This window comes from Ranitomeya variabilis, chromosome 4, assembly GCF_051348905.1.
Source record: "Ranitomeya variabilis isolate aRanVar5 chromosome 4, aRanVar5.hap1, whole genome shotgun sequence".
NCBI lineage: Eukaryota > Metazoa > Chordata > Amphibia > Anura > Dendrobatidae > Ranitomeya > Ranitomeya variabilis.
The window spans coordinates 671,493,280-671,508,139 of NC_135235.1; the positions used below are offsets into that span (position 1 = coordinate 671,493,280).

At 41.9% G+C, this 14,860-nt stretch overlaps 1 protein-coding gene across 3 annotated transcripts in view; it reads left to right on the forward strand.

Moving 5' to 3' along the window:
* Window positions 1-14,223, forward strand: part of LOC143766283 (uncharacterized) — a 68,538-nt gene extending 54,315 nt beyond the window's left edge. For all 3 annotated transcript variants that reach the window (XM_077253839.1, XM_077253838.1, XM_077253837.1), the window contains one exon: window positions 10,480-14,223. In XM_077253839.1, coding sequence (XP_077109954.1) covers window positions 10,480-12,068 — 1,589 coding nt within the window. In that variant the 3' untranslated portion in view covers window positions 12,069-14,223. The remainder of the gene's footprint in view (window positions 1-10,479) is intronic.
* The last annotated feature ends 637 nt before the right edge of the window (window positions 14,224-14,860 follow it).

Here is a 14,860-nt window from a genome sequence, read left to right on the forward strand (position 1 = left end):
TCAGCACCCGGTGTACAAGACAACACCCGGCGTATAAGACGACCCACGACTTTTAAGAAGATTTTCAGGGGTTAAAAAGTCACCGGAAAATATGGTGTGTGTATATATGTATGTATATATATATATATATATATATACACAGTCATGGCCAAAAGTATGGGCAAAGGCATCAACATAGTTTACAGGAGAAAAAAAGAGGCATTCAAAGAAAAGAACACGGTCCCTACAGTCAAACATGGCTTAGGTTCCCTGATATTTTGGGGTTGCTTTGTTGCCTATGGCACTGGACTGCTTGACCGTGTGCATGTCATTATGAAGTCTGAAGACTACCAACAAATTTTGCAGCATAATGTAGGGCCCAGTGTGAGAAAGCTGGGTCTCCCTCAGAGGTCATGGGTAGTGTTGAGCGATACCGTCCGATACTTGAAAGTATCGGTATCGGAAAGTATCGGCCGATACCGGCAAAGTATCGGATCTAATCCGATACCGATACCCGATACCAATACAAGTCAATGGGACTCAAGTATCGGACGGTATCCTGATGGTTCCCAGGGTCTGAAGGAGAGGAAACTCTCCTTCAGGCCCTGGGAACCATATTAATGTGTAAAATAAAGAATTAAAATAAAAAATATTGCTATACTCACCTCTCCGACGCAGCCTGGACCTCACCGAGGGAACCGGCAGCGTTCTTTGCTTAAAATGCGCGCTTTTACTTCCTTCCGTGACGTCACGGCTTGTGATTGGTCGCGTGCCGCCCATGTGGCCGCGACACGACCAATCACAGCAAGCCGTGACGTAATTTTCAGGTCCTCAATGCCTAATTCTAGGCATTCAGGAATTTAAAATTACGTTCCGGCTTGTGATTGGTCGCGTCGCGGTCACATGGGCGACGCGACCAATCACAAGCCGTGACGTCACGGGAGGCAGGAGACGCGCGCATTTTTTAAATTATGTCACGGCTTGTGATTGGTTGCGTGCCGCCCATGTGACCGCGACGCGACCAATCACAGCAAGCCGTGACGTAATTTCAGGTCCTGATGCCTATTTCTGCATTGAGGACCTGAAATTACGTCACGGCTTGCTGTGATTGGTCGCGTCGCGGTCACATGGGCGGCACGCAACCAATCACAAGCCGTGACGTAATTTTAAAAATGTGCGCGTCTCCTGCCTCCCGTGACGTCACGGCTTGTGATTGGTCGCGTCGCCCATGTGACCGCGACGCGACCAATCACAAGCCGGAACGTAATTTTAAATTCCTGAATGCCTAGAATTAGGCATTGAGGACCTGAAAATTACGTCACGGCTTGCTGTGATTGGTCGTGTCGCGGCCACATGGGCGGCACGCGACCAATCACAAGCCGTGACGTCACGGAAGGAAGTAAAAGCGCGCATTTTAAGCAAAGAACGCTGCCGGTTCCCTCGGTGAGGTCCAGGCTGCGTCGGAGAGGTGAGTATAGCAATATTTTTTATTTTAATTCTTTATTTTACACATTAATGTTGTTTCGATACCGATACCCGATACCACAAAAGTATCGGATCTCGGTATCGGAATTCCGATACCCGAAAGTATCGGCCGATACCCGATACTTGCGGTATCGGAATGCTCAACACTAGTCATGGGTCTTCCAGCAGGACAATGACCCAAAACACACTTCAAAAAGCACTGGAAAATGGTTTGAGAGAAAGCACTGGAGACTTCTAAGGTGGCCAGCAATGAATCCAGACCTGAATCCCATAGAACACCTGTGGAGAGATCTAAGAAGGCACCCTCCAAATATCAGGGACCTGGAGCAGTTTGCCAAAGAAGAATGGTCTAAAATTCCAGCAGAGCATTGTAAGAAACTCATTGATGGTTACCGGAAGCGGTTGGTCGCAGTTATTTTGGCTAAAGATTGTGCAACCAAGTATTAGGCTGAGGGTGCCAATACTTTTGTCTGGCCCATTTTTGGAGTTTTGTGTGAAATGATCAAGGTTTTACTTTTTGCTTCATTCTCTTTTGTGGTTTTTCATTTAAGACAAATTAAATGAAGATAATAATACCAAAGAATTTATGTTTGCAATCATTTTCAGGAAGAAACTGAGTATTATCTGACAGAATTGCAGGGGTGTGAATACTTTTGGCCATGACTGTGTATATATATATATATATATATATATATATATATATATATATATATATATATATATATATATATATATATATATATATACACATCCAAAAAGAACAGGTATGACCGGCACTGAAAGCTGTGTAGTATGCGGAACTTTAAACGTGTAATCTTCAAAAGACAGGACAGACTTGGATTCATAAAAGACGTGGGTGGTGCTCTACATCAGAAGTCCACAATCCAAATAGTGCAAGCAAAAAGAAAAAAAAATGAGGCAATCACCCTTTATCTTCAGCTAAATTTGTGTCCTTTATTTAACACTTAAGCCATAACAGACATTATGGAGCGGGAGAGTGAAAAGACAGGACTTTTCTTTTCACTCTCCCGCTCCCCCGTTCACTCCTGCCGATGCCGCATAATGTCTGTTATGGCTTAAGTGCCAAATAAAGGACACAAATTTAGCTGAAGATAAAGGGTGATTGCCTCATTTTTTTTTTTTTCATTTTTATTCTTTTTGCTTGCTATATATATATATATTTATTTAATACAGCGCTAGATAGCTTAAAACCCGGAAATTCAATTGCCGGCTTTTGCTATCTCCTTCCCAAACCCGACAGGATATGAGACATGGTTTACATACAGTAAACCATTTCATATCCCTTTTTTTTTTGCATATTCCTCACTACTAATGTTATTAGTGTGTGTGCAAAATTTTGGGGCACTAGCTGTTAAAATAAAGGGTTAAATCACGGAAAAAACTGGCGTGGGCTCCCGCGCAATTTTCTCCGCCAGAGTGGGAAAGCCAGTGACTGAGGGCAGCTATTAATAGCCTAGAGAGGGACCATGGTTATAGGACCCCTCCTTGCTAAAAACACTTGCCCCCAGCTACCCCAGAAAAGGCACATCTGTAAGATGCGCCTATTCTGGCACTTAGCCTCTCTCTTCCCACTCCTGTGTAGCTGTGGGATATGGGGTAATGAAGGGTTAATGTCACCTTGCTATTGTAAGGTGACATTAAGCCAGGTTAATAATGGAGAGGTGTCAATAAGACACCTATCCATTATTAATCCAATAGTAGTAAATGGTTAATAAAACACACACACATTATGAGAAAAGTATTTTAATGAAAAGACATTACCCTCGTAAAGACACAGGGTGTTGTAATAGTTTATTATACTCTCAATTCAACTGAAGACCCTTGTCACCTGAAACAAAGTTAAAATAAAAAAACAACAATATCCCATACCTTCCGTCCTTCAGTCTTGTCCCATTCTGTAAATCCATCTGAAGGGGTTAAAGATTTTTACAGCCAGGAGCCTGCTAATGCAGCTGTGCTCCTGACTGTAAAATCTGGGGAATGAATGGAAGCAGGGGAACGTAGTTACTTAGACTCGCGGTGATGCGCCCCCTGCTGGTATAACCTCATATGAACTCGAGCGTGAGAAAATATTCTGAAAAATTCCCACGCTCGAGTTCATATGAGGTTATATACAGCTATACTATGTGTAGACATTAATTTTGTCTATTCTATTCTAACCTGTCAGTATGATTTTACTGTACACCACGCTGAATTACCGGCTTTTCTCTAGAACACCGCTGTGTATTTATCGCGAGTCACACTGATGGTCCGTGTGTAATCCATATTTTTGTCGCCCCCATAGACTTTCATTGGTGGATATTTTGCGCAATACGCTGACAAACGCAGCATGCTGCGATTTTCTACGCCCGTAACATACAGCTGAGAAATATACGGCAGATAAGATCTGCCCCATATAAAATCATTGGTCTGTGTGCAATGCGTAGTTTTTGCGCCTCTCATACGTCCGTAAAACTCGCTAGTGTGACCCCGGCCTCACAGGAAAGAAAGGCAGGCGACACCTTTATATGCACATGATGCAAACACACAGAAAAAAATCCAAAGGTATGAACTGGGACATAAACTGGTGTGCATGCAGCATATAAACGCATGTTCACACTATCCACTAAACAGAAAACAAACAGACACCGAAACATAATGATTAAATACACTGCAGTAAATAAATAGCACAGTGCATGAAAATAATATACAGTACTTGGTTAACATGTTTTCTTATAAAAAAAATGTGAAAGCCATCCTGTCTCTGTGACCGTAGTTGGGACAGTCCAAACTCTAATATTAAAAACCTTACCATTTGTCAAATGACATGCATGTAGTTTGGCTCAGTTCTTCTCAGCCCTTACCTACATGCATGTTACTTGACAAACGGTAAGGTTTTTAATATTAGCGTTAGTACTGTCCCAACGACGATCGCCGTGACAAGGCAGGATGGCTTTTGCATTTTTTATAAAAAAAAGTTAAGCATTAAGAGTTAATAAAAAGTGTGTTAATTGTCATGGTCCAGTCCCGAGTTTATTTCCTTCTTTCCTCTCTCGGGACTGGTCATGCAGGGGTTAATGTCCTCAGCCTCCTTCTGGAGCTAGCTGGGCTATTTCAGTCTATCACAGCCTGCTGACGAGTGTTAGTGATAGCTCAATCTTCCACTTTAGAGCCTCTGACCCTTGTTCCTTGGTGACCTTCCTGCCTTTGACTTGTATTCACGTGTATGACCCCGGATTGTCTCTGACCCCGTCTCTTGGTATCCGACTCTGCTGCTACGTTCTCTGGCTTTTTGATTCTCTGGCTTGTACCTCGACCACGTCTTCCGACTCATGTTTTTGGACCCCGTGCTCATGTTTGGCTCTGACCCTCGGCTTAGTATTTTGACTATGTGTATGGTTGCGCCTTCTTGCACTTCTGTTCCTGAATGTTTCTGACTCGGTTCCTCTGACCACTCTTTCATTACCTGTGACACCTGTGCTGTTGTTCTCTTTTGCTACGCTTATTTTTTATCCTCTCTTCCCTCACCAGCTCCCCCTGGTGGAGGTTTCACTACATTAATAAGATATACAAGGGGCATTCATTAAAGATTTCCCTTGACTCACTTTCTGTGGACTGAGCGCAATGAAACTTGGTACAGTTATTGGTCCTTCTATATATAGCTGACACCTAGGGACACACACTTCTCCCATCTCTTTAAGCAACTGTAAACACCTCTCTTGTAGAAGTCAACAGGTTGCTTCAAAAGCCACGTTGTGACTTCGGAAATCAAAGCCTCATCATCTGGAAAATGTTTGCTCTTCAAAAATAACTTCATTGTTGGAAAGAAGTGGAAGTCCGATGGTGCGAGGTCGGGTGCATAAGAGGGATGCGGTAGAATTTCAAAGCCACAGGACCATGCTTCCATTTGGGCAACATGTGAGTTGTGAACTGGTGCATTGTCTTACAGAAGATGGACACCTTTGGTGAGCATGCCACGTCTCTTGGTTTTGATGGCCTCCCGCAATTTCTGCAGCAGTGAAGCATAGTATGCCCCAGTGATCATGGTACCCTTTGCTGGGAAAACCATCAATACTACTGGGTGCTGGTCCCAAAATACTGTGAGCATGACCTTGCCTGCCGAGAGTTGGGCACGTGCCTTCTTTGGAGGTGGTGAGTCATGATGCTTCCATTGCATCAACTGGACTTTAGTCTAAGGATCATAGTGATGGACCCAGCTTCCTTCCTGTGTGACCAATCTGTTTAAAAAGTCCTCCTGGTTTCCATGGCTCATCGCCAATAGAGTCTGAGAGCATTCGACTCATTCCTGCTTCTGGAAAGGTGTGAGAAGCCGGGGAACCCAGCAAGCGGATACCTTTTGCATGTTAAGATGGTCTTAGATTATTTTTTTCACTGACCACACACTAATCTTGACATTTTGGGCGAATAGTTACAATGCGATTTTCCAAAATTGCAACCTGCACTTGCTGGATGGTGTGTTCATCAATAGCAGAGTGGGGTCGCCCTAGAATTGGAGCTCTTTGCACCGAAGTCCGACCACATTTGAATTTACGATTCCAGTTCTTGACTACATCATATGATGGGGAATCATCACCATAAGCCTCTTTCATCTCATCGAACATCTCCTTTGGTGTGGCCTTTCAAATAAAGGAACTTGATGACTGCTCTGTATTCCTCTGGGTTCATTATGAAACCCCACACCACTTCAGCATCTGTAAAATCAAGACCGTTATCAGTTCTGAGTTGCAAATTGGCAAGTAACCTATAGAGACTTATATCATTACACATGTTCCGTGGGGCAAGGGAAATCTTTATTGAGTACCACTCGTATGTACACAAAAAATGATACCACTGACAACTCATCTGAAAAAAGGCCCTCATGTGACTGTCACTCAAAATAGTTATAGCCCCTAGAACTTGATAATAGCAAGGTAAAAAAAGAAGAAACGATCAGTTATTAAGGTCAAAATTGGTTGTGATGCCAAGGAGTTAAAAAACAAGTTGCACCACAAAATCCATGATATGCTCCACGGAGCAAGATTATGAGAGATTGCATATATAGAGGGTGGATAAGTGCTGCCTGTTAGGCGGAGTTTTACCCCAGAGGGGCATAACTAAGTGACTTCCTGGTCTTCACTAGAGTCTCTGATGGTGAGAATAGGCTTGGGTTGTTAGGGTAGTCACCAGCTGGCACTCCAGGGTAGTGCCCGGACCTGCAGCAGCTGACCTATGGGTCAAAGGCACAAAAAAGAAGCACAGAGAGCGAACACAGAGGCGTGGTTAGAAAGTCCGAGGTCAGGGCGGGCAGTACAAGTTCAATGTACGAAGCCAGCTTCCGGAGCGGAGAGATCAGACAGAACAAGTAAACAAGCCGAGTCAATAACTGGAGAGACAAAACAATAAAGCACGTAGACAGGGAACTGGAGACAAACTGTAACTACAATCTTAGCTCAGGCAAGGTGTGGAGGGTGGAGCTGCCTAATGTATCCACTGCTGGCAGAGGATAGGCCAGGGAAGCAAAACTCTGCAGGATACAGTCCTATTAAATTCCTGTAGAGTCTGACCATACCTCACAATAGCTGGATGGAGACTCTCCAGCATCAGAAGGATGTAGAGGTGCTGAAAGTGTTTGTACGAGGCAGCTCAGCTAGATGGTCTGATATTGGGAGGAGCAGAGCCGTGTACAAAATGGCGCTTATATACCGTGCGAATCACCAGCATAACAGTCAAACACTGTCTATCTGTATAAAGTGCATTTTGTGTATGTCTCTTTCTGTCTATCTCTGACTGAGTTAGTCAGAAACAATTTCAACATTCTAGTAACATTCAATTAAACTGAACAAACATATCAATAAGATATTGGATAAATCAAGGAAATAACCATTCATCTAGGTAGATATCCTCAAAGTCCCCAAGAAGAAATTGACATCAAATTCTAAGATCATTACACTGTCTGATCGTCAAAAAAACGTTCTGGTGCTTGTGGTGACAAGGAAAATGCCCAGGTCTGAGGACCTCCTCGCAGTAGGGACATGATTATTCCCACCCTCTCGAACTCCTCCCCTGATGACCGGGGTTGCAGAGTAAAAAATAACCTACAGCTCTCCCTGAATAACCTGAACTGGTCTTTCTCTCCCTTAAATTTATCAGGGAGGGCCATTACAAGTTCGGGAGTGACCAGCTGTACATCAGAGGTTACTGACGTCACATCCACTGCCGGCACAGAGTGTGTGGACAGGCTTCATACTGGTGAAAAAGAAAAACGTATTGGCCAGACATGATGTCACACTAGTCACTACTCGCGGACTAGTATACAAAGCTAGAGCACACCTATGATGCATCCAAATACATAGAAATGTGCTAAATACTTATCAGGGTGCTACACCTTGTATGGAAAATGATTTCATACAAAAGGAGAAGAGAGAAAGACCAATACAAACAATTAGTGAGCACACCTGATAAACAATCAAAAAATACAAAGCTTTATTCGTAACCATGAACACACAAAAAATTACATTAAAAACCATTAAAGCATATAGAACAAACAGAGCAATCATCCAGCACCCCTGGTGCAATGTTAAATACCTGAATTGCCGTGTTTGTATGAAGGAGCAATAGAAAATATATATATACAGGGTGGTCCAAAAGTAGGTGGACAGTATGTGTAATAGGGTTATAAAGGGGCTATTTCAAGTTTTGGTGTTTTTTGCCCATTTTTTTTTTTTTTTTTTTGGAACAGTCACAGGAGATAAGTATCTCGAAATTCTAATGAATCAAGTTGTTCCCCAGTTACAACAACAGCCTAATTCAAATGACCTTTGTTTCCAACAAAATGGGGCCCCTCCACATTAGTCTGCGAGTATCTTGATGAAACATTTCCTGATAAACGGATTGGACGAAGAGGCCCACTTGATTGGCCGGCACGTTCACCAGACTTGACCCCAGTGGATTTTTTTCTTTTGGGGAGTTCTCAAAGACAAAGTTTATAGTCGAAAACCAAAAAGTGTCAGTGATTTGAAAAATTACATAAGAGATGCATTTCAAGAAATGAATACCCAAAGAGACTAGTGCAAAAATGTTTGTCAAGCGTAAGGCTACTTTCACACTAGCCCGCAGGATGCGTTTTTTCTCCATAGGTTTGCATTAGCGACGCATTGCCACACGTCGCATCCGTTGTGCGACGGATGCGTTGTGTTTTGGCGGACCGTCGGCACAAAAAAAGTTACATGTAACTTTTTTTGTGCGTCGTGTCAGCCATTTCCGACCGCGCATGTGCGGCCGGAACTCCGCCCCCTCCTCCCCAGACATTACAATGGGGCAGCGGCTGCGTTGAAAAACTGCATCCGCTGCCCTCGTTGTGCTTTTATTTCACAGTATGCGTCGGTACGTCGGCCCGACGCACTGCGACAGGCGCATACCGACGCTAGTGTGAAAGTAGCCTAAGAGGCAGACTTCAAAGCTGTGCAAATTGTGATGGAAAACAGTTTGAACACCTGCGTTGATAAAATTTAAGGGCTTTTGTATGCAAATTGCCTCTTCTGAGAAAAAGAGGACTTAACTCTATAGCGCCACCTGTTGGAAGTAGCGATCCTACAAGTCACAATCAACTCTCTAACGAGTCGTGCAATATGACTTAGGATAAAAGCCAAATCAGTATCTCAATTCGCAGACACGGTGTTTCGGGCTGTTGGCCCTCGTCAGTGCGAAGCATGAGAACTGATTTGGCTAGGTGAGAGGCTCTGGACTGGTGTCTAAGGGGTATCGTCTCTCCTTATGGAGAGTGACATACCATCTCTGGCTTGTCAAGGTAAGGAGGCTTATTTGCCGTACAATGCTCCTCTGGGAAATTAAATATGCAAATTGCCTCTTCTGAGAAAAAGAGGACTTAACTCTATAGCGCCACCTGTTGGAAGTAGCGATCCTACAAGTCACAATCAACTCTCTAACGAGTCGTGCAATATGACTTAGGATAAAAGCCAAATCAGTATCTCAATTCGCAGACAGGGCTTTTGTATTATTGTTCAGAATAAAATTTAATTGTCAATATTATGCTTGTGTTAGTAAATATAATTTTATATATAAATCAAAATAAATTATTTTCTGTCCACCTACTTTTGGACCACCATTTATATATTTATAAAACCCTTAACTAGTTCATATTAGAAGTATTACCCATATAAAAAGATAGTAATTTAAGATTTAAGGCATGGTATAGAGGTCACATGCAAAAGATACGCATATTAAATAAATAGGGGGATAGAGAGAATCACCACAAGAGGTTAGACCAAAGGAGCAAAGGCAACCAAATAGTACTGCAAATGTTAACACTCAGATGCAAAGGGAAATCCCTTTGATAGATACTACCTCATATGCTCCCAGAACATAAACAACCATAATGAACTACCTTGATAGGTAGAAGGTGTGAAGACCAGGGATATGGAGAGAAAGACCCCATGCGTATCACTGTTCTGCAACAGCTTCGTCAGGAGTGTGTGCCCATAAGCCGAAGAGAGCTTGATATAGGAAGAGCCTAATGAGCAAAGTGCTTACCGGTGTGTATTGCTTATGCGGTAGGCTGAGCCAGGAAGGTAGCATAATGAAAATGCATACAAAAATACACGTACTGCTCCAATCTTACACCTGCTCTAAAGTCATGACTTCTATGTACACAACAATCCTGCTCCTCCTCTTTGCCTTGTTTTGTGCTATAATTCATGTAGCTATGAGACAGACACCACCTAATAGCACCGACTTACAGGCCTCTTTATGATTCTCCACTGAACATTTCATTACAAAAATATATTGACAAGCAAATTGAAGAGTAAAGCTTTAAAAAGCTAGCATTAGAAGAGGAACTAAAAATTGTACAACCTCTTGGCTTAATATCATAAACTACTAGTCCTCGCATTGAAGTCTACAATTTGTATCCGTCTTCGTCAGCTAATACTTGAATTTTAATACAATTTGTTGCTAAATGCAGAATTTATGAAAAAAGTTTGTTTTTTTTCTTGGCAGGTGACTGTGCGTCAGAGGGATATCGGACAGTTACTGATTTTGAAGCAGCCGATTATGGTATCACACCATATATTGAAGAGCATGACATCATTTCAGATAAACTGCCAGCCCTTCATAGCAAAAATCTATCATCTATTCCTTGTCAACAGTTCCCACCTTCTGATTTATTACAGACTGTTAAGCAAAATAATAACAAAAGTGATACTGAACATCAAAAAGCTCATTCAGGGAAGAAACCATTTTCATGTGCAGAATGTGGGAAATGTTTTACCAAGAAAACAAGGCTTACTGTACATGAGAGAATTCACACTGGGGAGAAGCCATTTTTATGTTCGTTATGTGGGAAATGTTTTACCAGGAAAGAAAGTCTTACAGCACATCAGAGAACTCACACTGGGGAAAAGCCATTTTCATGTCCAGAATGTGGAAAATGTTTTACCAAGAAATCGAGTCTTACTGTACATCAGAGAATTCACACAGGGGAGAAGCCATTTTCATGTTCAGAATGTGGGAAATGTTTTACTTGCAAAGGGGATCTCATTAGACATAAAAGCACTCACTTAGGGGCAAAGCCATTTTCATGTACAGAATGCGGAAAATGTTTTACCAAGAAAGCAAGTATTACTGTACATCAGAGAATTCACACAGGGAAGAAGCCGTTTTTATGTTTAGAATGTGGGAAATATTTTAACTCCAAAACAAATCTTATTGCACATAAGAAAATTCACACAGGGGAAAAGCCGTTTTCTTGTTCGGATAAACCACCAGCCCTTCACAGCAAAAATCTATCGTCTATTCCTTATCAACAGGTCCCACCTTCTAAGTCATTACTGACTGTTAAGCAAAATAAAAATAACAAAAGGGATGCTGAACATCAAAAAGCTCATAGAGCGGATAAGCCATTTTCATGTTCAGAATGTGGGAAATGCTTTACCAAGAAAGCAAGTCTTACTGTACATCAGAGAATTCACACAGGGGAGAAGCCATTTTCATGTTCAGAATGTGGAAAATGTTTTACCAAGAAAGCAAGTCTTACTGTACATCAGAGAATTCACACAGGGGAGAAGCCATTTTCTTGTGAAGAATGTGGGAAATGTTTTACCTACAAAGGGGGTCTAGTTAAACATAAAAGCACTCACACAGGGGAGAATCCATTCTCATGTTCAATATGTGGTAAATCTTATAGCATTAAATCACAACTTGTTAGACATCAGATAAGCCATACAGGTGAAAAGCCATTTTCATGTTCAGAATGTGGAAAATGTTTTAACAAGAAAGAAAATCTTACTGCACATCAGAGAATTCACACAGGGGATAAACCATTTTCATGTGCAGAATGTGGGAAATATTTTACCTACAAAACAAATCTTGGTGCACATAAGAAAATTCACACAGGGGAGAAGCCATTTTCTTGTTCAGAATGTGGGAAATGTTTTATCAAAAAAGCAAATTTTTGTGCACATCAGAGAATTCACACAGGGGAGAAGCCATTTTTATGTCAAGAATGTGGAAAATGTTTTACTGACAAAACAACTCTTGTTAGACATAGCAAGACTCACAACGATGAGAAGCCATTTTCATGTTCATAATGTGGGAAATGTTTTACCAACAAATGAAATCTTGTTGCACATCTGAGAACTCGCACAGGAGATTAGCCATATTCATGTCCATAATGTGGGAATTGTTCTTGTAAATCCACTCTTTTTATAAATCTATGGGTAAGTTCACACAGGTCGTTTTTTGCTGCTTTTTCTGCAGCAAAACCTGATCTTCTTGGCAGGAAAGAAGCTGCGTCAAAAACGCAGGTTTAGGTGCTTTTTTTGGTGCGTTTTTTTTTCTCTTTGTCCATGCTAATGTCCTTGAATTTTCAACAGCAAAAACTCAGTAAATAATGATACCTTCGTTTTTGCTGCGTTTTTGCAGCATCCATTCAAGTCAATGGGTGAAAAACACTGAAAAAACTCTGAAAGAAGTGACATGCTCTATGTCCAAAAACGCAGCAAAGCACAAAATACTGATGACACAAAAAACCAATGTGTGCATAAAATTTCTGAAATCTCATAGGCTTTGCTGGTACTGTAAAACGCATCTGAAAATTAGCATAAAAAATACACAGCAAAAACGCCCTGTGTGAACTTACCCAAAGAATGCACACAGAGGAGAAGCCATTTTCATATTGAGAATTGGAAAATGTTTAACAAAGAAATATTTTCTTACACATCAGAGAAATTACACAGGGAAGTAGCCACTTCATAATTTATAAATGTATTTTATTGACCAAGAGTACCAGAAAATTTACAGTAAAAGTTAAGTCACAAGCCTAAAAGGGAAAGCAATTTAGATCACTAAATGATTATTAGGAATTGTGCTGTATGCAATGAGCAATAAACATCAGCAAGTGTAATGCATATAACAATCCAAAATATTTCATCATGTATATAGAATACTTTACTTTTTTGTGAACACTATAACTGCATCTTAAAGAGGTTGACCAGTCCTTCTCTGGTATACATGATCGGGACAGTTTCAGAGGCAAACGTCAGACAACAGGCATCTAATAATTATGGTGTCTTATTAATCAAATGAGACCAACTGGATGGTTCCCTCTTCAACTGTCCTAATTAAGTAAAACAGCATCTACCTCCACCTGACTCCAGACTACACAGAAGAGAGAGGTGTCGAACCGCCCCTTTAAAATTTGTAACAAAGGATTAATAAACAACTGCTTTTAATACGAATATCCATCTATTTGCATCTATTGTTTTTATTGTCTATGAGTTAAGATAACGCCCTAGGACCTGTGTAGTTGAAGGAGACTGGTATGGTTTGTATAGAAGTATTGATGGCTGAATTACATTAAGGATCTCCGGTTACTTAAGACACTTTTCCGCTTTTGAAATTGTCCTTTTATTCGAGACTAGTATAATTACCCAGCTTTGCATTGCTCTATAAGAATTTCAGAGGACCTTTCATCAGTTTGTACATTTTAACTGGCCACATCATGAAATATTGGCTGCAGAGCTGAGTAAAACTTTGCTTTTATTTTTTAATTTTTCCTTTCCTTTCCACAGATATTAATTTGTAAAGTTTAGGCCATTATTTATGTTATAGTTCAACTGGTTGTTACCACAAATTTGCCTCTGGGGACTTGTACTTCTTCCCCTTAATGGGTTAACAATCATAAGTAGGCAACATCATGCAGGAGAAAAAAAGAATACACCCTCCTTTCATCACTGATGTCTACAGTTACTATTTAGAGATACCGCAGAGCTATGTATCATTATAAACTTCTCCATATCTCATCAAACAGCACTCAGTGAGGGACGAGGATCAGAACTGAGAGCATTGTGAGATAAGATCTGGAACTGTTTGATACTGTTTTGTCTCACAAGGTGAGGTGGCTCCTCCAAGCCCTAGGACCGGGTGAGCACGGGCCATGGACATGTGGGAAACAAGCACTGGAAGTACTGAAGACTGCTGGCAGACAGTACATCGGGATGTAGATACCGGATACACTGGAAGCCACAGGACGCATATGACGAAGGTGCGAGAGTGCCTGGTAACACATACTAGACAAGGTACCATTTACCCTCAGGCACGCTTCCTATTCTCAACAATTGAACTTGTCAGCCATTTGTCTCCAGCAACAGTATCAATAAGACTCTGGCAGGGTCGAAATGTTAAAAAGTTTTTTGTCGCTATTTTCTTGCCGATTAATTTCCTGCACCTTCTTCCACATCAGTGCTTTTGTCTTATTCGCTAAGTGTGAAATAAACTTTCTGCAGATGTTCATCAAGAGTGTGCGGTGATTCATTACCACTCCATGACAGGTGTGTAACTGTACACCTCTCCCTTTTTATGGCTTCTTTCAAATGAGTCAATAACAGCCAAAAGAGGATGAAAACAAATTGTGAGAAAAAGAGCGACCATTGAGCTTGACAGGGATTCAGCCTGCAAGCAGACTGCAGATACTCCAGGTTTTCCCATGACAGCACCAACTGAGAGAGAGTATCCACCCACCAGGACAGGAAACCTACTGAAGAAAAAGGTGGTACCTCTCCTCCGCATCAGTTCGGTTTCCTGTCCTCGTTGGAGCATACAGATGAAGGGGTACACTTACTTTGGAGGTTGTGCGGGAATGTAGGATGCCATCAGTGGATGAGGTGACACTGACCGGGAGGTTGGTGCAGCACCGTGCAGGCTGAGACCTCTTGGGCAAATGTCTCCTAGCCGACACAGGTCCAGGGGCTGCACACGCTGGGGTTTTTCCGAGTCTGCACATGGCCGGGGGTTTCTGGGGGAAGCCGGCGTGGCCTGGAGTTGAGTGCGCCGGAAAGCGAGGCCACCCGGGTCTGCGCACGCGCGGGACGCAGGAGGAGAT